Genomic DNA, 27,648 nt, shown 5'->3' with positions numbered 1-27,648 from the left:
ACTCAGTGGTCACAAATGTGGCAAAATGAATCAAACAACAAACTGTTTCAAATAAAACATGAACTTCAGCCATGGAATTCGAGTCTTCATAAAAATCGGCACGAAGAAGTCATTTTAACCAGACTGCGCATTGGACATACACATCTCACACACTTTTACTTACTCACCAAAGCAAACCCTCCAGAATGTTTTCACTGTTCTTGTCAACTCACTGTAAAACATATCCTTATAAAATGTCCACCATACCACATGGTGCGACAATCAGCCTTCCATCTCCCTATAAATCTTCAAGATTCTCTGACTTTATCTCAAATCCTAGGCGATAACTCCAACATTGAAAATATATTTACTTATTTAAAACTAATAGGATATTTTAGCCAGATATAAACCATACTTAAGAAATGCCAATGCCATTGTCACATAATACTGATAGATGGGCGCAATATGGCCAAAGTTGCTTTTGTGCCAAAAAAAAATCCAACAGCAGCAGCTTGTCATTCGTTGCTTGCTACTATTGGTATGCAAAATGCATCTATTAATAGTACATACTTTACCTTTTCTTTTTTACTTGACAGATATAGATTGCATGATGCAAGAAAGTATTAAGTCAATATGTGTTTTATTTTAATAACTTGAAGATTTGTTTATTTTTCTTACTCTACCTTTCTCACCCTACAGAAGATCTCACCCCACAACCTATTGGCTCACCTGGTGGTTCTAGTACAAGTTCTCGTGATACTTCGCCCAGTCGTGAGCTGAGCCCTTTAGTGGCTCAGCTGAAGCCACCAATTATCATTCGACGTGGTGCAAGAGGTTTTGGTTTTACTGTTAGAGCTATTCGTGTGTACTATGGCGATTCAGATGTATATACTGTGCATCATTTAATTATGGTAAGTAAAAAACAAAATTTGAAAAAGTTATAAAATTATGAAATAGATTTAGAAGCATTCCTTTCATTCATATTTTTCTTCCCACGCCCATAGTATCCTCACAAAAATCCAAGGTGCTTCTTGAAGAAGCAGACTGGGGAGACAATTAAGTATTATGTATAAAAAGACACTCAAGAGCCATATGAATTTGAGAAAAAATGTGAGCTTATTGAGGTTTAATCATACATAAACTGCAGCCATTATCAAACCCACTGCAAGATGGAAGCCTCCTCAACAATTCATGCTCAGAGAAATGGACCATAATCTTCCACGCTGGTTCATTTCCCTCAGCATGAATTGTTGAGGAGGGTTCCATCCTGCAGTGGGTTTGATAATGGCTGCAGTTTACCTAATCATACATATTTATATATAATTAAAAATATATATGAAGTAGTTCATGATATGACATAAAAGCAAGTAAAGGTATATAAATGTAGAATACTATTATGTAAAGTAGATTTAACCAATTATTAAGCTAACATCAGGCTGTGGTAGAGGAGAATATGAAGAACTAGATAAATGATGTATTGTAAGGCTATGTGCATTAGAGAGAAGAGTGCAAGCCAAGAATGTTAATAGAAGTACAAGGGGGGGGGGAATATATATATATATATATAAGAAATATGTGGGTTAATTATACTGCAGGGAAAAGGTACAAGTGCCTTGAGAGCTAAAATCAAAGAGAAAAACCTAAAAAAAAAAATAATAATAATAATTAAATTAATAAAATTATTGCTAAATTATTATTAGTAATAGGAAAGCGTATATTGAATAGCATATCATCAAAGGCTAGCAATGCACCCAAATAATCAGCAGAAGCTATCTGTTTCTAATTGCCATTTATAACTAGGACCTAAAAGTAGGCCAAATAGCCTTAGTGAGAAAAAGGTAATACATTATCAACAATTCAGGAGCTTATTATTTTCAGAATAACAGAGCTAACCCAACAGATAGCAGATCAGACCATTCTGTACATATAGTGTGGGGGATAGGGTATAGAATAAGCTAGGGCTAAATTAGGCAAAGGGAAGAATACAGGGTAGAAATGATACTTTAATTGTCCTCAAATTGCTCTAAGGCTCGTGGCGTGTAAAGATTAGAATAAAAAAGCAAAAAAAAAAAAAAAAACCACCTAAAAGAAAAAATTTTTTTCCAATAGTACTTGGACATATTGGGAGCAAAACTGCAAACCTATAAGGTCGGCAGTTGTTTTGTTGTGTTCATACAAATCCTACTTGAGTAATATGAGGACCTACTCCCCCTGATATACACTAGAAATTAAATTGAAATTTAATTTCTGATGCAGTGTGGACTTTAAAACCTTTTGCTTTTTTCTGAAAAATATCCTATTTTTTGCCTGGTTCCCAAAAATTTATTTTCCTCCTGCTTACAAATATCCAGCTGTTTGAAAGTCAGACAGAGTTGGCAGCTATGGTAATGTGTCACAGTCAAAAGTAATGTGAAGTTGCGAAGAACATGCACCAATGGCTGATACACAGAAAAGGTTTCATCTTCAGTCGCTGTCTTTGAGATAACCCCCAGAGATTAAAAAAATCGCATGGGTTTAAATTAGGTAATGTTAAAAACATTGGAGAAAAGTGATACTTTCTCCAGTGTTTCTTGAGTCTTGATTATTCAAGGTTTCTTGAGTCTCGATTACTCATACATAAAAATCAGTATGAATTTCAATGAAATAGATCAGTATTAGATTTAATGTGACTGAAGCACAATTAGACTAAGGCACAATTTTATGATTGGTTGTGGAAAACACCTTTGATACCATGTAGATGACAGTTTGGTATCCTACACGGTCTGCACATGTTTGGACTCTGAGGCAAGCTTCCCTTATTCAGTTTCTCAGAAGGCAGAAACTTTCAAATTCAAATTATCAATGTGTCCTCTTTCAAAAGGGAGAAAGTGTTTTATTAGATGGAGTTTGTATAAGTGCCATATTGTTTATAATAAGAATCAATAACCTCATATTAGATATTCGAAATTAATTGGCATGCAAATGACATTTTATCTCATGTCAAACAAAAATATATAAATTCCACCGAGACAGAGCTCTGTGGAATTTATATTTTTCGCTAAATGAGCCCTGGAGCTCGTTTAGCGAAACTCATCTCTAGATATTCCATAATGGCCATAATGGCTGTTGGTTATCAGCACACAAATTTATTTGTATTCATTTCTGTTAAAAATGGAGGAGTCACCCTGAAACTGGATTATAGTGAATGACACCTTAAACGACACATTGTGTATGAAGGTGGTTCAATAAAGAATTGCCCTGACCTAGCTGCAGAGGTGCTAGCCTGTTGATTCTTGGCACAGGTTTTAGTCCTTCTCTATATAGCCATGCAGATTTACACATTTTTCCCATCAATGGATGAGGCTGCGGATACCGTTTTAGTAGAAGTGGTGAGATTGGTCTTTGAACCCTAACTCTGTTGCAGAAATGAGTGTCTCGTAGTCAGGGAAGTGGGCCCCCGAAGAAATGATTTGAGGGAATGAAACAAGAAGTCCGATGGTGCAAGATCAAGTGAATAGGCTGGATGGGGCAGTATTTCATATCCACAAGTGGCCGCTTGTTTTGTTGCAATTTCAGAAGTTTTGAACTGGGGCATTGTCTTGAAGCATTCTCACACTTTTGGACAGCATGCCGTGCCTACATGTTTTGATTTTCTCCCGTAATTTTGTGAGTAATTTGGCATAATAGACACCTGTAATTGCTCTACCTTTCGGCAGGTAATCAGTCATTATTACGCCTTTCTCATCCCAAAACACTGTCAGCAAGACCTTTCCTGCTGATGCTTGGACCTTTGCCTACTTGGGGGGGGGGACCATGATGTCGCCATTCAATGGACTGCTTTTTACTTTCAGGGTTGAAACGGTGTATCCAACTTTCATCCTGAGTGATTAGACAAGAGAAAACGTCTTCCTCATATTTTTGGCACAGGGCTAACAACTCTTGTAATTTCTGTTGTCTATCAGCCTTCTGGAAACCAGTCAATAATCGGGAATCTTTCTTGCACTCAGTTTCCATAAATGGAGTTGGTCATGAAGGACTGTTTCAACAGAGCCCCCTAATCTTCACCTCCTGGAACAATTCGCGCAAAGATATCTAGCGATCTTCCAGGATTAACAACTCCACTTTTCTGATCGTGCTGTCATCAATGGCTGAATGGGGACAACCTGGAATGGGCTCAGATTTTACCGATGTCCGACCACACCTAAACTGTCTATGCCTGTGCTTCACAATGCCATAGGATGGGGCTTCATCCTTATATGTAGCAGTCATCTCCTCGTGGATTTCTTTAGAAGATTTCCCCTTCAAGAACAGATACCGGATTACAGCTCTGGCTTCAACTTTGTCTATGATGCTACTTTGTCACACGTTCAACTCTGTAAGAGAAAAACAAATTAAGATGTAGGGCTGAGATTTTACAGCTTTAGTACAGAGATATATATGATGCTACTCACAAAATGTTATGACTCTGCAATGTGTGGAAGTAGGTGAGGGCAATTCTTTATTGAACCACCCTTGTATCTAAGAACCATTTATTTGAAAAAAATTAAATATACTGAGAGTGCTGTCTGCAGTGAAATGAGGTGTGGATCGATATACCATAGTTCATGTATAACTCTGTGAATATGGTTCTACTTTTTACCTAGCTCTGAATCTGCCAGAAAAAGTGCACTCATTTGACTTGAGTGACTCATTTGACTGTCCATCACATTGCCCTAAGTATTTGCTCTAGGTGCATAAAGAAAACAGCCCCTGTCCATACTCTGTAATAAAGACAAGATTTTGCTCAATTTTCAGGGCCCTGAGTGCCAATCAATAGTGACAAGCGATTTTCTTACTGTGATTATAGAGTGCTCTCTAAAGTGATATGGGTGCCTCCATAGCCAGGTGGGAAGGAGCAGCAGTGCATAGCACACGCTTCTTGATTAGACCGGGGTTTGAGCCCGTCACCGCCAAATACGGAAGATGCGGAAAGGTCAGGGAATGACCACCGCATATCCCGGAGCAATATGGCCTTAGTTGCTAATGCTCCTAAAAATAACAAATAACCTTAACTGCCTCAATCACATCACTTTGCAGTTTGCAGAACTGAAGACTTTCTTGGTAAGAGCACCCTTTGTTCCCCTCACCAATCTGAGTTCTCCTCTTCCACTCACAAAACCAAATAATGCAACAAGTCATACAATGGAATTGCAAAGGTTTTCACAGCAATATTGATGATATCTTTGAACTAATTCACCGTTACAGTCCTGCTGCCATATGCTTACAAGAAACAAATTTGTTATTATTATTAGCTACATGGTGCAAGGAAGCTTGAGGTTTATACTGCACCAGCCAAAAAAAAATCCCCAGTTACCCTGAGACAGACACAGAGAGAGAGAGAGAGAGAGAGAGAGAGAGTCAAAAGTAGAAAGAAATCGCCAAGAAAGAGAAGAATGATGATATCCAGCTCAGGACCCTGAGCTGGATATCATCATATCCAGGGTGTGCCAAGCCCATACTCACCTGGCGCCTCCATATCCAGGTGGTCAGGAGCAGCAGTGCATAGCACATGCTTCTTGATTAGACCGGGGTTCAAGCCCATGACCACCAAATGCAGAGGATGCGGAAAGGTCAGGGAATGACCACCGCATATTCCCAGAGCAATATGGCCTTAGTTGCTAATGCTCCTAAAAACCAAATAATAATAATATAATAACCATACTCACCAGATGTGAGCCCCTGGGTTTTTAACAACAAAAATATCCATTTCAGTCAAAAACTATACTATCTTCAGAAAAGATTGATCTGAAACTAACAGCCCCCATGGAGGAGTAGCTATACTAGTGGAATCATGAGTTCCCTCCAGGCACATTCCATTGCAAACACAATTAGAAGCTGTTGCTACCTGTATAGTAATCGGTTTCACATTGACAGTGGTCTCAATATATCTTCCACCAAAACCGTCCATGCACAATTTAGGATCTGGAAAATCTTATTTCTTAATTACTGTCTGTGTATTAGGAGATTTTAATGGACATCATCCATTCTGGGCTTCTCTGGTCTCGGACGTGGTGAGCTTATTGAATTGCTACTTGAAAAAGAGAATTTGACACTATTAAACACTGGCTTACCTACTTACATCCATTTTCCTACTGGCTCAACCACTTCATTAGATCTCTCAATCTGCTCTCCAATCCTCTTCCCAACTGTAGAGTGGGCAGTACACGACAATCCTCTAAACAGTGACCATTATCTGCTGATTTGTAGCATTCAAACCACCAGGTCCAAACAAACAGAAACAAAAAAGAAATGGAATTTTTCAAAAGCTAACTGGACAAAATTTACCAATCATATCCTTTGACAAGGATATCATTGAGTCTTCTGCTATTGACACTGCCACCGATCATATCAAAATGCAGATACTAACAGCTGCAACAGCCACCATCCCACAGTCTCAAATAAGAAACCATCAGCATACCTATCACTGGTGGAATGGTGATTGTAAAAAAGCAAAAAGAGAAATAAACGCAGCATGGAACACCTTCTGCAAATATCCAACCACTGCCAACCTTATTAACTTCAAGAGACTGAGAGCCAAAGCTCGTTACATCCGGTGAAAGGCCAGAAAAGATTCATGGATAAAATTTGCCTCATCAATCAACAAAGATACTGGAAAAAATAAAGGAGGAAATTATCAGATATCACCTTCTCCTATTATTAACTGGAATGGGAAGGAGATTTCCTCTCCTAGAAAAATTGCCAATGCCTTAGGAACTGTGTTCTGTGAATTGTCCGCCTAAAGCGCATATCAACCGTCTTTTCAAAAAATTAAAGCCGAAGCTTGAGAAAAGGAAACTGAACTTCAAAGCTATATGTCCTTTACCCTATAACCAACCACTCACAATATCTGAACTGAAAGAATCTATATATACCTCAAGAAACAGTGCTCCTGGTCCTGACGGAATTTACTATATAATGCTTCAACATCTCAATCAGAAATCACATATTCTCAGAACTATTCCCCACTTCCTGGCAACATTCTTATGTAATAGCTATACCGAAACCTGGAAAAGATCATTCAATTCCTCGCAATTATAGACCAAATTCTCTAACTAGCTGCTTGAGTAAGACGTTGAAAAAAATGGTTTACCATCGACTGGTAAATTTGAATCCCGAAACATAATCAGTAACAATCAGTTTGGTTTTCAAAAGAACAGATCTCTCCTAGATCTCATGACAAAAGCTGAATCAAACATAAGAAATGCATTCATCAAAAATCAACATCTTGTCATGATATGCCTTGATAGAGAAGAGGGTGATTGGCCAAGTTTCACTTGGTCAATCACCCTCTACCAATCGTGAACAGTATTTGCCTCCTAGGGATAATTTTCGATAAGAAGTTAAACTTCCAGGAGCACATCAAATATCTAAGAACCACTTGTGCAAAGAAAATGAATATACTCCAGGTCATTAACCCAGGGGCTCACATCTGGTGAGTATGGGCTTGGCACACCCAGGGTCCTGAGCTGGATATCACCATTCTTCTCTTCCTTGGTGATTCCCTTTTATCTCTCTCTCTCTCTCTCTCTCTCTCTCTCTCTCTCTCTCTCTCTCTCTCTCTCTCTCTCTCTCTCTCTCTCTCTCTCTCTCTCTGGGTAGTTCAGGAATTTTTTTTTTTTTTTTTTTTTATGGCTAGTGCAGCATAAGCCTTGGGTTTCCTTGCATCATATGGCTAATGATAATAATAATAATAATAATCTCCAGTACATTTTGGGGTGCAGATCGTTACACCCTGCTCCACTTGTATAAGTCCCTAATTAGATCTCGGTGGACTACGGAGCACCTGTTTACAACTCAGCTAGGGAGAACACATTAGCCCATCTTGCGCCCATCCAACACTCTTCTCTTAGGATAGTCCTAGGTGCATACAGAACGCCTCCAGTTCAAAGTCTTTATGTTGAGGCTCACGAACCTCCACTTAGCATCAGAAGGAAGATGTTACTGATGAATTATTCAGCTAAAATTAAAAGCCTACCTACTCATCCTGTTTGGCCATTACTGCATGATCCTCGGTGGAAAATCCATTATGCAAATAAACCCAGAACAATTTGGCCTACTGGTATCAGACTGCAGAATCTAACAGAAAGCTGGAACATTCGGCTTGATAATATCCTCAGAGAATCAAAAGATCCAGATCCTCCGTGGACTTTCTTCACACTCTCTTGTGATTTGACTTTTTTCACACTCTCTTTGAGCAATGGGGTAAAGATCCTATAGCAGACAGTAAAATTCAACAACTACATTTTGCTCACACACAAAAGTACCCCACTTTACCCATATCTATACTGATGGCTCGAAGTCTGAGAATCGAGTGGGTGCAACTGCAGTCTTCCCTAATACAACTGTTTCAATATCACTTCCAGCTTAATGCCATTAAGCTTGCTCTGAAAAACATCTCACTGCTGTCAATAAATAAAAGTATAATATATACTGATTCACAGCATGCTCTTTTAGCTTTGAAAAGCACTTCCTCACCTAACAATTCTTTATTTAAAGCTCATAAGACATAAGCTGATGTGTCTACACGAGCATCAGCAAACTGTTATCTTCTCCTGGATCCCTGGTCACAGTGGTATTCCAGGAAATAAATGTGCAGATGATGCTGCAAAGCATCCTTCCAACAAAGCCTCAACAAATGATTTAGTCCCATATCCTGATTATAAACACAATATATGGAGAACATCTATGGAACAATGGACACTTCTGTGGAAAATATAAACAAATAACAAGCTATTCCAAATAAAACCTGAACCACAATTATGGACTTCCAGCCTTCGTAAAAATAGAAAAGAAGTAATCTTAGTCAGAATCCGAATAGGTCACACTCACCTCAAACATCTCTACTTGCTTACAGGAAATGATACTCCTCAGTGTGCGCACTGCTTGCAACCACTTACAGTGAAACATATACTCCTCGAATGTAGCTTGTTCAACAATGCCCAACGAATGTCTTTTAGTTTGATTTCAGATCTTCAACAACTTCTGTCTCTCAATAGCATCATAGGTAAAGAAGCAAATCTCTCGGAATTCTTTCTCTATTTAAAACAAATTCAAATGTATGACCGTTTGTAACTGCTGCTCAAGCAGGTTTTATATGTAAAGTCAATTTATTTGGGAGGCACAATATGGCCTATGTAGCCCTTGTGCCAGAAAACATCACAACAAACTTCCGAAGAAAATGAGGATTATTCTGTATTTCTGCTGCAGTGATAATAATTCTGTTGAGTTTCTGTATCTGTTTCTGCAGTGAAACAGAACTCTGTATTTATTTCATCCAATTTGGTCATACCTATTTGAGCCATAGTAGACTACTTTTCTAGCAGTAATCCCAATGAAAACAAAATGATAAAAATCAGGTTACAGCAGTTATGAATAATATTTTTCAAGAAACAAATATATATGACCTTTCATGGATAGAGCATATACCTATAATAACTCTTTTCAGAAATTGAAAATCTGATAAAATAACACCATCAGGAAACTCCATGTAGTTACAAATTTTTATTTTCACTGTTGCCAAATATATACTAATGTCTCAAAAACAGGAACAATGCTAAGCACAGCAGAAATTTCTTCTGTCTTCTCTTTTAATATTTCTTCAGTACCGTTTACAATTAATCAAGTGAATAATCTGCAAATCATGATTCCTTGAATAGAATGTCAGCCCATTCTACCTTGAAGTGGATTAAATTTCAGCTACTTGTACTACAGGCATGCAGGCATCTTGGTGGGGGAGGGGATGATTGTGTAGATCGAGTTGCTAAGTGCCTATCCATTCAAGATTCAGTTCACTATGAGGTACCATATATGTACTATAAATCTATTATACAAAACATCTGTAAGGAATAATGGATGCAAATCTTGAACACCCAGGATAATAATGAGCAATCAGATTACAATTTAAACAAAGTTATGGATGGATGTCCTGTGTCCAATTCAAATTGGTAACCCTTGCCAGTTTGAATTGGACACAGTCATCTGATGTGTTTTTATCTGCATATTGGAGATTTGTTTTGTATGTACCTATATAATTAAGATGCCTCCATAGCCAGGTGGGCAGGAGCAGCAGTGTGTAGCACCTGCTTCTTGATTAGACTGGGATTCGAGCCCGTGGACACCGCATATCCCCGGAGCAATGTGGCCTTAGTTGCTAATGCTCCTAAAAAAAAAAAACAAATAACAACTTATATAATTCTATCAATCTTTACCATAAAGTGCATTCTTCCAGAATGTTACTATTACTATAACGTCTGGAAAAATTTTTAAATCACCTCAGTTACAGGAACCCTTAACATTATAGCACCCATCCATTCAAGATTCAATTTACAAGGAGCTACCATATGTGGACAATAAATCTGTTAATACAAAATATCTGTAAAGAACAATGAATGCAAATCTGACAAACTAATTTCTTTTGTAAGGCTTCGCATAGCAGTATACTCTTATGAAACAGGAACTACAGCTGCGAACTGTCTGCCTATGGTTGAGAGCAAATAGTCATGACGAAATAGTATTTGCATTGGACAAAATTATCTGACACATCTTTATTTGCACAGATAAAAATGCGGTGAAATACCGGATTGTAGTTATTTCACCAAAAAAGTGAAGGAACCACCTCAAAACAGTCTGAACAGCTGTTTAAAAAAAAAAAAAAAAAAACAATGGTGAGCTGCAGAGTATCCATGTCTCCTCACAGTTGTACTAGAAGTGTCATCACAGAAGGTTTTCTTTTTTATTATGATAAGCCCAAACACAACAGATATTTCAACCTATAGTACTTAATACTGTGCATTGGTTGGAAGTTTGTCCAGTTCTTCCTTGAATTTGTTTAAGTTATCAACTTCCACAACAATAAATGAAAGTTTGTCACAACAATCAACCACCCGCTGGCTAAGTAAAAATTTCCACACACCTAGTCTACAACTGTCTTTCCAGTTTGAATTTATGCCCCCTCAGGTGTGTAATCTGAGCAAGAGGAAAAATGTAATATATGTAAAGTATCTTATGTAAGGTTGCTCCCAAACGCTAGTTCAACTCTGCCGTGGTACACTTGTGATGTTACAAAAGCTCTGCAGAAATGTGTGTAATGCTATGTTTGTGCCATGTATGTGTTTGTTATGTAGTTTAGTTGTTTCTGGCCGCTTTGCTATCAGGAAGCAACAAGCACCAGGGAGGTGCATTCTGATACCCATCTACGCTGCGAGGAGGGGGGGCTGCAGCTGAGCATGAACTGCAACAAACTTCGAGTGTCACGTACTGAATGTCCAAACCATTCAAAATATGAGAAAATAAAATAAAACAGTAAATTAATAAAAATTATAAAATAAAAGGAATTAAAAGTTAAAGGGAAAAAAATTTTAAGTAAAAATGAATTTTTGAAAAAAAAAAAAATAATAATCAGAAAAATTAAAGATAAAAATAAGTGAATAAAATGAATAAAAATCCCGCACCAGTGCAAGGGGGTGCCAGCAGATGATCCCGCCTCAAGACCAGCCTGAGGCCAGCAGGAGATAGAAGTCAAGGAGACACAATGATATCATTCGGCGTCGTACAAGTTTGATTACCAACTGTCCAAGTCAAGGGTGTTGGTGGTGAAGATGGTACTTGAGCTAAAAAAAATGGTGATGGTATCATGAGATGGCAACAATGGAGATGATGGTCTGGACTGGAAGTAGAACTGGAATAGGAGTAGTTCCTGAAATTGGAGCACTACTGATGAGTTGTCCACATCTGGCAAAGGCTTTATGTGCAAAGTCTTGCAGAAGATGAAATTTTTCTTTGGAGTCCAAGAGAGAGAGAACTCATTGCCTGGAGAAAATGGATGACACACAGCAGACAGAGGCTGATGAAGATCCAAGTAATATTGACAGGTGAAAAGAACATGCTGCCAGTCTTTTTGGGCTGCCACAGTTACAGAAGAATGAATCAGACAAGTTAAACATAGCAAGTTTATCACGAAGGGAACCATGACCAGTTAGAAGAAAAAGAGTGCGGAGACTCGGACTGAACCATTTTAGAATAGACTTTTGTAAGGCAAAGGACACAGATGGAATAAGCTTTCTTGTGACCATACCTTTGGAAAAAGAAGACCACCAATCTTGCCAGAGTTGAACCAGGTGGTTCCAGCAACAAGTTTTTTCGGTTTTAGGATCGCAGTGGATATTAACAGTTAAGTCTAAAAAGTCAATTGGAATGGCATGTCTAAGGTAATAGCAAAAACCTCAATAATTAATTTGGAGGTCCAGAGGCAGGCAACCGTTTAAAACCTGGAGCACAGCTGTCAAGACTGTGCAACAGGTATGACTCATCATTAAGAGCATACGTCTTTGGATAGAGGAGAGTTTCTCTTGGATGGCAATCTTCAATTACTAGTTGAATGGAGAAGCCACTCATCTAGAACCAAATCCCAGACGAGTGAACCAAGCACTGAACTTTGTGGGCATCCTCGAGAGGCAGAGCGACTAAGTTGCTGAGCGGTGGAGAAAGTAGTTGCAGGTTAAGTTGTAGAGTTGTGAAGAGCATTGAGCAGCCCTGAGGTGAGCAAAGAAGCTGTCCCACCAAATGGAGTCAAAGGCTCCAGAGAAATCTATGAAAATAGCCATAGCATAATAGCATATTTAAAAGTGCAGTTGTTTACTCTGGAGAGAAGTTTAACCAAGGCCTCCTCAGTTTCATGGCCTGGACGAAAACCAAACTGGTCAGAGGACTTTAATGAGCATTCAGTAAATAAACAGTCTAGATGGGCAGCAATAAATCGCTCAAGAGTTTTACCCAAGTTGGACAGTAATGCAATAGGACAATAGGCCTTAGCAGAAATAGCATTGATTTTAACAATGCCGTCTTCCAAAGGACAGGAAAAATTGCCTCATTCAAGCATTTATTATACAGTGTGACAAAGACAGATGGATAGAGTTTGTGTAGTTGCTTAATAAAAATGCCCTCGAGGTTATCAAGTCCAGGACAACTATTATTATTGATTTTGGAGATTGCCAAATCAACCTCTGCCTGGCTGAAGCAAGGAGTGGATTCAGAAGTAAGATAGGCACTATTGAGAGATCTAATTTGTTGGTGAATAGGAAGATCACAGCAGGGATCATCTGAGGGAAGAAGGGCATCAAGTATGGCATTGACAGTGCTAGTCCAAGTCTTTCAACATTGTGAGAGTCAACAGACTGGTAAATTTCTGGAGGGTGAACCTTGTTTCTAGAGAGACAATGAACCAGACCTCAAGGATCAGAATTACCTGAGGTTAAAACAAATGTTCTCCAAGTGGATCTTTTACTGTCCTTTATGGCCTTGGCATATTGTCTTTTGAGGTTGCAATATTCATTTTTAAGCTGCTCAATGTCTGCAATTGGCCAGCTCTTAAAATGTTGTTGGAAGGACCGGTGAGCACAAAACACACGACGGCATAAGATGGACAGGTCATGACTCCACCATGGTGTTGGATGTTTAGGCAGCACTTTCCTCTTAGCAGCATGAGAGCAGGTCTTAAACAAAGCATCCTGGACATACATTGCATAATTAGATGCAGAATAATTAGCAGTAGTATTCATCATAGTCTGTGAATGAGAGCTGAAGAGCATCATCAAAACGAGGCCATAATATACTTTTAAGGGAAAAGCAGCAAATGTCCTGAAAAGGAACAGAAGTGTCTGCAGAGGTCTGTAGACTGTTAACTGTGACATTTGCTCTATTAATCACAAAGGTAATAGCTCTGTGATCAATAGAGCAAATGCCACAGTTAACAGACCAATCAGAAACAGTGGAAGCATTGGCATATGCAGTCACAGTTATGTCAATATTACTCTCTGCAAATGTAGAGCTGAAGGTACAAGGCATGTCAGGCTGGTTAAGAGTAACAAGGTGATGAGAGAGTAAAAATTCTTCTATAAGTCTGCCTTTAGCATCAGAGGAAGATGAGAACCAAATTGCATTGGCATCTGACATGATGAAAAGGTGTGTGGAACCAACAGTAGCAATAACATTATCAAGGTATTGAAGATAAACTGATATCAGAAGTAGGTGGAGAGTACAAAGAAACTAGGAAATAAGAAGTTCTAGAGGTCAAAACATGAATGCAAACAGCATGTTGTGTGGTAAGGCTGTCGATTTTTACAACATTCAGATTAGCGTTTGTAATAACAAATGCAGAGTGCGGCTCAGCATGATCGGGCTGAACGACACGCATGAACAGAGAGTAGCCAGAAACTTTTTCTTGATAATAATATGGTTCTTGAAGGGCCAGTATGTCAAATTGGTGAACATCCAGATATTGCCGAATTTCATCTGCAACTAAACGAGACTTGTGTGCATTAAGTTGAAGGATATGCAAGTCAGAAGTGATAGAGCTGTTTGCAGTAGCAGAATGGTTATGAGATGCACTACTCATAGCTGGTTCTTAATCTTATCAGTTCTTTAGCTCTTATAAACTCTGGATATTGTGAATCTCGAACAGAGTGCCTGGAGTCCTTTTTTCTAGATTTGCACATACTGGAGATTCAGATTTACTTGGGCATTTGCTAAACACATGGCCACTCTTGGAGCAGTGACCACAAGTGGTGGACTTCTGTCGACACGTGGTAGTCGTATGGCCGAAGCCTAGACAAGTGTAACATTTCATCAACACCACAAAAGATCTAAATTTGTGGGCAGTAAACCCAATATAGAGATGCTCTAACTTGAAAATTAATTTATATAGCCGAGGAGAAACACTAATGACCCAATGTACATTACTTTTGGTAGACTTAGTGGTAAATCGAAAAGACAGTTCGTTGGTAAGATCCTCAAGTGCAGTATCAAGGTCCTGCAGATTTTTGAAGTAAAGACCTTCAAGAAACTCTTCTTTGGATAAGCCCTTCTCCATGTCAAAAATGTGTATGGCTGGGTCAGATTTTTTAGGGGTGATGAGGAGATGCCCAAGTTAGACAAGGCTGATAAGGACACAATGTTTGCTGCATCAGCCTCAGAGTCAGTTTCTATAACAATGCCCTTATTACGAGTAAGCCTCATAGTTTTTATTTTAATGTCCTTCACATTTTCCTTCAATGCCTTGGTCACTTCTGATTTGACAGCTTGGCTTGTACCCAGATTAGAATTTTCTTCTTCCTTTAGAATAATAATATTCTGTTGAGCAGGAGTTGAAGCGGTCTTAGTTGCAATAGTGGTCGCTGAGGAGGAGATGATCTTTAGTTCAGGTGCTGGGGAACTAGGCGAACCATGTATTACTTGAGCATAATTCAAGGTGGAGGAATCAGGAGGTGCAGGAAGAGAGACATATTTTTCATTTTGTTTCAGTTTAGTCAGAAGCTTTGCGTTCTCAAAGAGAAGTTTATTTAAAGCATGTTCAAGGCCAGCCCAGTACCGAAGAACATTTTTGGACACTTGTTTAGTCACTTTGTTGGATTCTTTAAACAAATAAACCTCAAGATCCTTATGTAATAGTTCTGCGGCTTGCTTAGGTGGAAAATTAACAGGTCCTGGTATAGGCAGGACCTTTTTGGAAACTACTTTCAGAAGAAATGGTTTTATCAGCACATCCATGAGGATGTAGTAGATTGCTGCATGGGAGTGGAATAAGTGGTAAATCAAAAAGACAATTCCTTGGTAAGATCCTCAAGTGTAATTATGAGGTTATAGATACATCAAGTTAAGGCTGTGTAGCAGAAGCACGGTTATCAGGCATCGAAATATCACCAGTGGAATCAGAAGCGGTCTCACAGACAGGTGGAGAATGTGCTAGCGAGGTACAGGTGTCACATTGAGAATTTAATGACCCAAATTCTGAAGATCCTAATTTCTTCAGAATACTGCAAGGTTGTGCATTAGGAGAAGCAGCAGCGTTGTCAGAAGAAGTATCATTATTATCAGGGTCAGTTGCTGATGGCAGAATTAGCTGTTCTTGAGTTGGAGAGGACTCTCCAACAGTTTTGTTGATAGACATAGTTCACAGAGTCGGTGAAGTAAATTAACAGAAGTAACAAGTAGTATTTCTTGGTAGAATATAAGTAATATGTAATATGATAATATTTGTTTATTGATTTATTAAGTTATTAGTTAATTTATTTATTCAGTAAACTTTAAAGCAAGGAAAGCCTTTTAACAAGAAAAACTTAATAGTTCTTCAAACTAGTGTAGTAATGCCTTTAAGGAACCTACTCATAGTTGCTCTATGGCAATATATATATATAGCCATATTATTCTTTACAAGTTCAATATTAAAGTTAATACTTATGCTGATCTGGCAAATGTTAGAAAATATGTTGGGTTTCAGCAGCCAACCAGAAAAGAGGAGGTGGGGGAATTCACTACAGTAGAAGCAAGTAAATTCCTAACTTATTGTACTAGTTTTCTTGTCTGTCTTAGAAAATTAAACCTTTTAAGCTTTTTCTGTGGCAAGCATTGTCACTGTTTCACACTCCAAGAAACTTGGGTCACTGCCCCAAGCACTCTTTCATCAAGAATAAAGTTCAGAGTGGAGAAACAGAGCACTCGCACAGCAGCATGGCAACAGGACACTGATCAGCAGCGGTAGCAATGCAGAATTTAAGATTAAAAATAACTTACTGTAGGAGCAAGATTCGATATAATGAAACAATCGAGCATCAAGAACAGCGATCCAGCATCAGGTACGGCATAACTAATTAACATGGAGTTTTTAAAAAAAATAAGAAACGCTTAGAATAACAGATATACACGAGTGCGAAAAGAACGTGACTTTACACACCAGGCCCAATTCAACCTGCATCCTGAGCAAGAGGAAGAATCCCATCAGCACTGAGCTTGCTCAAACCATTCAAGGCCTTATACACCTCAATCAGATCACCTTGCAGGTGCCTACCCTCCCAGCCACTGCAATTTTTCGAACTTTAGCCTTTCTTGGTAAGAACAACTCTTTGTTCCCCTCACCAATCTTGTTGCCCTTCTCTGTACTTGTTCCAGCAGCTCGACATCCTTCCTAAAATGAGGCCTCCAGACCTATATACAGTACTCAACTTAAAAGTATGACCTGATCATTGCCTTACACAAAGGGATTATCACCTCCTTATCCCTGCTAACAAAATTAATGTATATCATTGACAAGACCCCATACCCTGCTCTGGAAGCCGGCCTGCATCACTCCAAAAATTTCATATCTGACTGTCTAATTACCCCCAAGTCTTTTTCATTCTCCACTACCCTGAGTATAGTACCGCACAGTTGGTATGTTACTCTGGGTTACTGCTACTCATATGCAGTACTTTGCATTTGTCAATGTGAAACTTCAATTGCCACCTCTCAGCCCATTTCCCGAACTTTTCTAGATCCCGTTGAAGTAGTGAATATTATTACTGTCATTAGCAACCTGGCTAACCTTCATATTGTCCGCAAACTTGGACATTCAGCTTGATTTACCATCATCAGGATCATTGATAAATATAGAAAACAATAATGGTCCCAACAACCGAACCCTGGGACACTACTAATAACATTAGTCCATGCAGAGCAGTATCCATTGATTACCACCATCTGTCTTCTCCCACTCAATTATCCTTTATCCAATTAGCCACTTGCCTTTAATGCCATACTGCTCCAATTTGTACAGAAGCCTTCCATGTCAGTATCTTGCAAGCTTTCCTGAAATCCAAGTAAATGATATCAAAATTATTTTTTGCATCCAGTTCCTTTGTGACCATATCATAGTATCCAATGAAATTGTCAGACAAGACTTTCCCTCAACAAACCCATGCTGTGTCTGAACTATAACTACAGTCTTGTCTAGTTGATCCTGCAGTGCTTCTTTAACCAATGACTCCATTATTTTCCCCAGAACAGAAGTTAAACTAACTGGTCTGTAATTACTTGTGTCTGCACTGCTCAGCAAACTTCATATTTAGCTGCACAATTACCACCAGGTCTTTTTCACTTTCCACTTCCCTGAGTGTAGTACCACCCAGTCGGTACATTTCTCTTCGGTTATTGCTACCCATAGGCAGTACTTTGCATTTGTCAATGTTAAACTCCAGTTGCCACTTCTCAGCCCATTTTCCCAACTTATCTAGATCCAGTTGGAGTAGCATACTGTCATTATTGTCGTTAACAACCCTGCCAACCTTTGTATCATCTGCAGATTTGGACATTAAACCTGATATACCTTCATCAACATCATTGATAAATATACAAAACAACAATGGGCCCAACACCGAACCCTGGGGAACTCCACTAATAACATTTGTCCACAAAGAGCAGTGTCCATTGATCACCACTCTCTGTTGTCTCCAACTCAAGCGGCGCCTCCGTAGCCAGGTGGGCAGGAGCAGCAGTGTGTAGCACACGCTTCTTGATTAGACTAGGGTTCGAGCCCATGAGCCACCAAATATGGAGGATGCAGAATGGTCAGGGAATGACCACCGCATATTCCCGGAGCAATATGGCCTTAACAATTTCTCCTCCACGTTACTCTCAGTTATTACAAGATTATCTAGCTTACTGCCAGAGTTGAATATACCTCTGGCATACCCTCCCTGAATAACTCCTCACGTGTGAATGTCGATGCAAAATATTCATTTAGTTTGTTAGCTACCTGAGCAGGATCATCAACAGTTGAACCATCGAGATCAAGTGGACCAATCTGATTCGTCCCCTTCCTTCCAGAGTTTAAATAAGCAAAGAACTCTTTGCTGTTTTTCTTTGCATCCTGTGCCAAAGATTTCTCGTAATCTGCCTTCGCCTGCCTAACTCCTTTGTAACTTGGTTACAGACCAGCTTATATCTATCATAGGCTTCTGTGTCACATGCATGTTAATTTATATGTATCCCATACATTTTTATTCTCTGTCACATGTCTAATTAGTTCATCTGACATCAATTTTGCCTAAATCTTGAACAATATTTCTTTGTTGGTATGAAAAGCCTAGTAGCTCCAAGATTAATTCTTTGAATGCTTCCCATTTTGAATTTGCTGTTGGTAACATCATCAGTTGGTTCCACCGTATAGAATTTAAATACTGTCTCAGACCACCATAGTCACCTTTACGAAAGCAAAAACCCTTCCCTTTAACCTTGATGGTAGTTACCTCTTTGAGTAAATCCCACTTCAGCACACTGTGATCACTGCCACCTAGTGGTTCCTGTATCTACAGATTCTTGATGCATGAGGAATCACTACTGATAATCACATCAAGAGTATTACTCCCTCTAGTTGCCTCCCAAACATTCTGCTGTAGAAAACAATCATCCAATAAATCCACAAAAGCCTTGCTAGTGTGTGAGTGACCAACTCACAAATTCTAGTCAATATCCGGGAAATTAAAATCCCCCATTACAAGACACTAATTTACTGGCCCGCTCTATTTCTCTGCACAATTGCTCATTATACTCATCAGATTCATTAGGCCTATACCACACACCTACTCTCATTTTTCCTTTCCCAGTGCTTATGTCACACCAAACAGACTCAACATTCCATTGTCCATCCACATCAATTGGATGCACGTCCTTAGATTTTGCGTTTCTTAACTAACAGCATAACCCCTCCTCTCTTCCTGTCCTTTCTGTACACATTGTACCCCCCCCCCCCAAATTCCAGTTCTGCACTGCTTATGCCTGTGTGACACCATCTCTAATATCCCAACAATATCTGCATTTGATGTCTTGACCATACTTCAAGCTCATCGAATTGATTAACTATACTCCTAGCATTGGTGTACATGCAAGTATACATGCACTTGTTTCTACTCTTATTTACTTTAACACAGCCCATGTATTTACTTGTTCCACTATGGCTCCCAGCAGTCCTAGAAATTCCCATTGCCTTGCTTTTCAGGCTACTGCTCAATTGCATTTCAATAGAAGTAGTGCAAGAATCACTTTTACCTCTGCCAGCGGCTACTGTTAATCTATCAGTCCTTGTATCCCCCAAGCTAGCAGTTTTCCGACCCGCCTAACTCTGCCTCAATAGCATCAGTAAATATTCTTGCACCCTTTCTATTTAAGTGTATCCCATCCCTGTAGAAGCAGTCTCTCCTGTTAACAAGCACAGACCAGGCTGAGAAAAATGTTACCCCTTGAGCCTTGCACAGTCACTCCAGGGACGAATTGATCGACAAAGCTCTCATCATATACTCCCTCCTATCGTGTCTGAGCAGAATTGCAGACACTTTCAAATTCAACCCTAACTCACGGCTGTTTTTCAGCATTGCCTTGTACTTGTTAAGTAATTCTGCCGGTCTCCTACTCTTAATATCATTAGTGACAACGTGTACAACAATATCACCCTTTGTGCCCTTAAAGGATGATATCTGCCCTACGTCATCAACCTTTGCCCCTGGCAGACATATGTTCCATCTATCCTTTTTACACAATATGTTCCCCATTTCCCTGACAATAGTCACTTACAACAACTAGTTCCTTTGGGACCAGCGCATTCTGCCTTGGGGGTTGCCGCTGTGTTGCGTGATGTTCAAGTGCAAGCTCTGGCATTGATGTGGGAAACTGAGAGCTTGATGGGCCCCTCAATTTAAATCCTTCGAGGGCAATCACCCTGTCTTTCAAGCTCTGATATAAGCCCATAACAATGCCAAGTTGACGCCTGATTTCCTCACACTCCTTACATTGTGCACACACAAAGACATTCCCCTTGGCAATATCATGTCCCGTTCCTGATTGCTCTACAAACATCAAACAAGCAGTGCATTTCAATGGACTGTGATTCCGAGAACAATCGCCCCTCTCAGTTCTTCCCTGAGCCACAGCACTTCCACTAGTTTGAGCCTTTTGCTTTTCTGCTCTGGTCTGAGTCATGATTTCTATTCAAGTTCAGTAAAATTCCAATACAAAATATAACCCTAAACCTATATCCCAATGCAGTTATAACACTATATTTATGTATTTTGGTATCGAATATTATCTCTGAGTTATGTTATATGACTTTCTTATCCCCTGCCAACTTATATGTATTAATTTTTGATGTTATGTTTGTAATAACTAGGTCGCTATATTTATTTAGTTAAAAAAGTACAATTCAATTGACAATGAAATTTAATAAGATTAATAAATTTTACTATACTCGGTATCTAGTTTTCGGTTAATCTACGGTTAATTTACTTTCCAAATCGCGCTATCTAAATTCAAAATAAACCACGGAGCTTGACTAGGTTTATAAGCTACTTATAGAAAATAATTTAATCTAACAATTAAGTCAATAAAGCAGCTAAGTATAATTAAAAACTTTTCATTCATGGGAGGTACAAAATCTTTATCTAAATTCAATTTGAACTAAAGTATTGTTACTAGGAATATAAAGCAACTCTAAAAAATAAATTAATATGTGCCGATATAAGTCAATAAAAAAGCAAAAACTTCTCTATTTGCTGGAGCTGTAAAAACTTCGCCTGTTCACATGTACTGTCGCACCCACTGTGATATGCAAGATATCACAGTGGGTGCGAGTCTTCCTATACTTGCCGCCTAATCAAAATATAAGCTACACTGATCTAAAACTAGTGGTACAGCTTCCTCAACCCTACTTCATCCTAGGGGACCTCAATTGTCATCATCCATTACGGGGAAATCAGAGTATGGACAAACAAGGACAAACTATAGAAAAGTTACTTGACCAGCACAATTTGATTACCCTCAGTAATGGTACACACACCTACATGCATTTACATACAGGATCTACTTCAGCTATTGATGTCTCACTATGCTCAGCATCCATATATCCTCTATTTGGATGGACTATTCATAGCAATCCACTGGGTAGTGACTATTACCCAGTGATATGCTGGATTGTTACAAACATCCCCCAGTTTTCTAAAAACATCCATAAACTTAGCCACAGAATATATCTAACCAAATACTACAGGCGGCAGCAGACCAATCGATTCCAAAGCAATCCAACAAAATATCAGCACACTCAAAATTTTGGTGGAATAATAAATGCAGTGCAGCTAAAAAAGAAAAGAACAAAGCATGGAATATCTTCAGGAAGTTTCCAACAACTGCAAATCTCATCCACTTAAAACAGGCTCGGGCAGATGCAAAACATATTAGGCAGACTAGAAAAGGGGAAGCATGGAGACGTTTCGCCTCAACAATTACAAGAACAACAAAAATGCAAACGTTATGGACCAAAATACGTATGTACTTAAACATCCACACATCAACCTTCCCATATTAACTGTAAACGGATGTGATGTTACAAACCAGTGGAGATTGCAAATGCATTGGGCGACTCGTTCATGAAATCTCAGCCACAGCATCTTACACACCTCATTTTCAGGTACACAAGCCACAGGCTGAGAAACATTTCATCAACTTCGAATCAGCATCTAGTGCCACATACAATCTCCCCTTCACAATGACAGAATGGCATCATGCTTTATTATTATTATTACTAGCCACATAGTGCAAGGACGCCTGAGGCTTATGCTGCACCAGCAAAAAAAAAAAAAATTCCGAGTTACTCTGAGAGAGACAGAGAGAAGTTTTGTTATTTGGTTTTTAGGAGCATTAGCAACTAAGGCCATATTGCTCCGGGAATATGCGGTGGTCATTCCCTTGACCTTTCCACATCCTCTGTATTTGGTGGTGATGGGCTCGAACCCCGGTCTAATCAAGAAGCGTGTGCTATGCACTGCTGCTCCTTCCCACCTGGCTACGGAAGCGCCACAGAGAGAAGTAGAAGGGAATCAGGACCCAGTGTGTGCAAAGCCCATATTCACCAGATGTGAGCTCCTGGGCACACAGAATTTAAGGCAATGTGCCCAGCTAACATGGGTGGCCAGTGCATGTTGCAGAGCCGTGCCAAGCCATTTTAGTATCTGAGGCAAAAATTAAAAATTGTGCCCACCTCTAAAATATTAAAAAAAAATTTAATTAAAAAAAATATGACATTTAAAATACATTTCTGGTACACATTTTAATAAAAATAAAAGGATGACAAAAAAATAAAATAAAAACTGTTTAAAGTGATTTTTATTTTCATAAGCAGTATTTATTATAAATATATAACATTCATTTATGCATCATTCATATAAAAAATAATAACAATATTATTATAATACTTGAAACAAATGTTTTTTTGTCAAAAACATCACAAATTAAGAATAATTTTAATTATAAATATTTCTTTAATAAATTAACAATAATATATTACAGACAGACACACTGCTTTTATATGTACAGATTACAATTTTATTTTGCAAGCTTTGAGTGACGAAAAGTCATCAATAATTTTGTCGAAATTTATTTGATTACTTACATATGGTCCTCTTAATTGATAAAATGGCCATATCAGATAATTTTTCTTGGCTTAATGCTGACTGAAAAAAATTTTTTTAATCAATTTCAGCTTGCTAAAACCTCTTTCACATGACACAACTGTCACTGGAATCATTAAATATATTCTTAATGCCACTTCCGGGTTGAGAAACAATTCTAGCAGTTCATATTCATCAATAATTTTCAACATTTAAGATTTTTGTCTTGCAAAAGCAAGATAATAAATGGATTGCAATAATCAAAGCATAAAATCGAAAAAGTTGACAATTGTTTAATCTTTCTTTTGGCACCCCTTTCAGCTTTTCACCTGAGGCAAGAGCCTTGTTCGCCTCACCCTCGGCATGTTGACTCAGTTTGGTGTGACAAATGCACTGGTAAAACAAATATAGGGATAGGGGTCTGCTATAAGCCACATGACTGTGATGAGCATGAGGAAAAACTATACAGAAAAACAGAGTGGATCAATAAATCGGAATGTTGTATAATGTTGGGATTTTAGGCTTCCAAATATTTACTGGAACTTTAGGTAGGTGATTTGTACAGCAGCAGGAAGTTCACTGGATTTATTTGATGACTGCTTTCTTCAGCACCATGTCAGAGAGAGAGAGAGAGTTATACAGTGGATTCCGGTTATTTGGTTTATGCTTTATGGAATCTTCAATCATATAAAAAATAATAATTTTCAGAATCTTCTCTTCATTCCTATTTTTAAAGCTTCGTAATTTGTTACTCTGTTCTCATTTGCATGTATCATGTTACTTGCAATTTGTGTGTGTGTGTGTGTGTGTGTGTGTGTGTGTGTGTGTGTGTGTGTGTGTGTGTGTGTGTGTGTGTGTGTGTGTGTGTGTGTGTGTGTGTGTGTGTGTCGTGTGTGTGTGTGTCGTGTTCTTTGTTATTGATTGCTTATCTTTTTACTGTTTTAAATATTAACTCCCACCCACAAATGACATTGAACAGAAATGTCAACTAGTTTAATTAGTATGCACATATTACAGTATGTATTAATTATTCTGATTATCACATATTCTTCTGAACTTCACGTATCATTTAATTTTTTTAATTCGTAAGGTAATAAAGGGTAAATTTGTACTTAATATATCTTTACTTTTATAGCCTGTGGATAATATTCCTCCTATTTTTGTTAATTAGAATCGCTGTTTAATAGAATTAAAATTCAATTCACAAACGTGATCACAATGACTGGTGCTTATTACACATCGTATAGTGAATAGTACTTTACGATGGTGACTCCATCGTAATGTGATTTGATTGTACAGTGAACCAATTGTAAAGCGGGGGGGGGGTACATTGTATTTTTAACTATTTACGTGAAACTTCGGATAATTGGGGCAGCCGCTTTTAATCGGGCCAAAATGCACTAGTCCTGATGTGTGTCCCAAATAACCAGAATCGACTGTACTTTCAATCTGATTATCATCAGTAACTGCTCATGCATTGAGAATATACAAATCAGGAATCGTTAGGTGGCGGTAGCAGTAGCAGTGATCATAATATACTGATGTGGGATCTACTTAAAGATAACTATGATCAAGGGTAGAGGGAAGGGATTTTGCTTTCATAATTACAATGGTCTTAGATATTTCTTAAGTTCTTTTCAGTGGGACCAACTAATGTTACTAAGTGCAAATTCTAATGGCAAACGTTTATAGAAATACTTACAGAAGCTACTAAGCATTTCAAATCAACAGAGAGATAATGTCTAAAACAGCATCTCTTTGTTCTCTGGCAGAGAAAAAAAAATTCATTGAATGATCATAAATTATACGAGGAAAAACAGGCACTTATAGTAAGTACAAACTAGTCTTCAAGTTATTAAAGTGGTTAGGCAAGCTAAGTCAGATTATGAGAAGTTTTCGGCTAAGAATGCAAGGAAAAACAGAAAAGAATTCTTAGCTTATATCAAAACTAGAAAGAAAGGGGAATGAATGGCACAACAACTGAAGATTCTGTTCAGGTGGCTGATAATTAAAATAAACCAAGTTATGACTGGAGATTCTGTGCTAACTGAGAAGAAGTGGAAGAAAAACTGAAGATGAAAGTAAACAAGACACTGGGAGCTGATGGGATCTGCCCAATTATATTAAAAGAAGGTAAACAGCCTTTTGGCTATAATTATGAGAGCAACCAATCTATTGTTATTTTTGGTGCAAGGGCTGCTCAGGCCATATTGCACCCCTATAGATTTGAGATGTGCAAATGTCTCTCCTATTCACAAATAAGAATCAAAGAACAAAGTGAGTAATAATAGACCTGTATGTTTAACCTCTGTTCCAAGGAAAATAATGGAGCCAGTGATTAAAATACTGTAGGAGCACCTTGACATAGTTATACATGAATCATAGCATGAATTTGTTAAGGGAAGATCATGTCTGATCAATTTAATTAGCTAAAATGACACAGGAGCCACCACCAAACTCGGTGCAAGAGGACCAGATGGAATACACTACATCATGATAGCACAACTTACTGAACCTGCCCTTAAGACATTGTTTACTTTTTTATAACAGAATTTTCAAACAGAATACCTTCCTGGACAAATGGCATCATGCTTATGTTTTGGCATTTCCAAAACCAGGAAAAGATCCTACAAATCCACAACACTACCGACCTATTGCACTCACCAGCTGTATGAGCATGGTCCTGAAAAAAATGATCAATGTCCACCTATCCTGGTTTCTAGCCCAAAACAACCTTCTTAACCCAGTAAAATGCAGTTTCCGTAAAGGAAGATCCACTCTTGACTTACTGATCAGGGCAGAAATAAATATTCATGATGCTTTTGTACAAAAAGAACACCATGTCATGGTTCTCTTTGACATAGAAAAAGTGTTTGACACAGCTTGGAGGTACGGTATCATGCGAAACCTATACAATCTAGGACTACACGGACACCTGCCAGAGTTTATCAGAAACTTCCTCCATCATTGCTCATTTCAAGTTAGAGTCAACAACCAGTTATCTTCCAATTTTATCCAGGAAGGAGTCCCACAAGGTTCGGTACTAAGTGCCACCCTATTTAACATAATAATGAACTCCATAACACATGATCTACCAGGTGAGAAGGAGCAGTAGTGCGTATCACATGCTTCTTGATTAGACCAGGGTTCGAGCCCGTCACCACCAAATATGGAGGATGCAGAAAGGTCAGGGAATGACCACCGCATATCCCAGAGCAATATGGCCTTAGTTGCTAATGCTCCCAAAAACAACAACATGATCTACCACAAACGGTGTCCCACTACCTTGTATGCTGATGATTTCAGTATCTCCTGCCATTCGCCTAATATGCAAATGTAGAAAGACAGTGGCAAGGTGCCATTAACAAAGTTGTAAAATGGTCCCAAAAAAATGGTTTCCGCCTCTCACCACAAAAGACTGTCCGGATACACTTCGGTAGCAAGCGTAACCTACATCCAGACCCAGAACTTCACCTAGAAAATCAAATCATCCCAGTGGTTCGTAGTACCCACTTTCTTGGTGTGGTTCTAGATCAAAAACTCTCCTTCCTCGAACATATAAAAGAGCTTTGTCTTAAGAAGCTAAGCATCTTGGTGTGGTTCTAGATCAAAAACTCTCCTTCCTCGAACATATAAAAGAGCTTTGTCTTAAGAAGCTAAGCATCTTTAGGAGTACTGTCTGGTACAACCTGGAGAGCCGACCATTACATGCTATTGCATTTGTATCATGATTAATATGGTCCAACTAGACTACGGCTCTGTTGTCTACAGCTCTGCTAGACCAAGTGCCTTACGTTAGCTTGATGGCTTGCCGTACACCACAGTTCTCTTTCGCTTGCACTAGGGGCATTCCGTACATCTCTTTAGATCTACGCAGACAAACGCTTCTGTTAAAACTACACAGCAAAAGTCAAAGGGCAACTAGACAACCCTACTCAGAATGGACTTTTCTTGCCTAAATAGGAAAACCTTTACAGAGCTTATCCATCTAAAAACCCAACAACAGGGATATGCCTGCATTCCCTGCTCAGGCGACTGGCAAATTAACCTTAGCATGATACAGCCTATTACTTCTCATACAGCTCCACCTTGAATGTATCACATACCATTGTGTGACCTTTCACTCACATCACATCACATCACACCTTACCCCAACAGGACATACTGCAAATTCATGCCGCATTGAGAACCCAGAACGCAAGAGTACACGCCAATCTACACAGAGTACAGAGTATTTTTTGGGTCTGACGGCACCAGGGATTTACCCCATCTCCGCGTATGTTCTTTGTATCGAGGACAGTACGCTGTCAAGGCCAGAGGTTTAAAAGTGTGTGGATTATGTAATATGTTGTGCCCCTTGTTCCTCTGTCTTGTTAGCCGCCAGGCCCCAGGTGGGACCTGTCGTTTACGT

The 27,648-nt window shown here is 38.8% G+C and overlaps 1 protein-coding gene across 2 annotated transcripts in view; it reads left to right on the top strand.

Moving 5' to 3' along the window:
- LOC150074877 (microtubule-associated serine/threonine-protein kinase 3-like) overlaps positions 1–27,648 on the top strand; it is a 644,779-nt gene that overhangs the window by 597,899 nt on the left and 19,232 nt on the right. For both annotated transcript variants that reach the window (XM_090389436.1, XM_090389435.1), the window contains one exon: positions 679–890. In XM_090389436.1, the coding sequence (XP_090245562.1) occupies positions 679–890 (212 nt within the window). The remainder of the gene's footprint in view (positions 1–678; positions 891–27,648) is intronic.

Source organism: Mastigoproctus giganteus, unplaced genomic scaffold (genome assembly GCF_048544385.1).
Source record: "Mastigoproctus giganteus isolate SK-2022 unplaced genomic scaffold, ASM4854438v1 scaffold_18, whole genome shotgun sequence".
Classification (NCBI taxonomy): Eukaryota; Metazoa; Arthropoda; class Arachnida; order Uropygi; family Thelyphonidae; genus Mastigoproctus; species Mastigoproctus giganteus.
The sequence above is the reverse complement of the archived record's forward strand: the minus strand, read 5'-3'. Positions and strand labels throughout refer to the sequence as shown.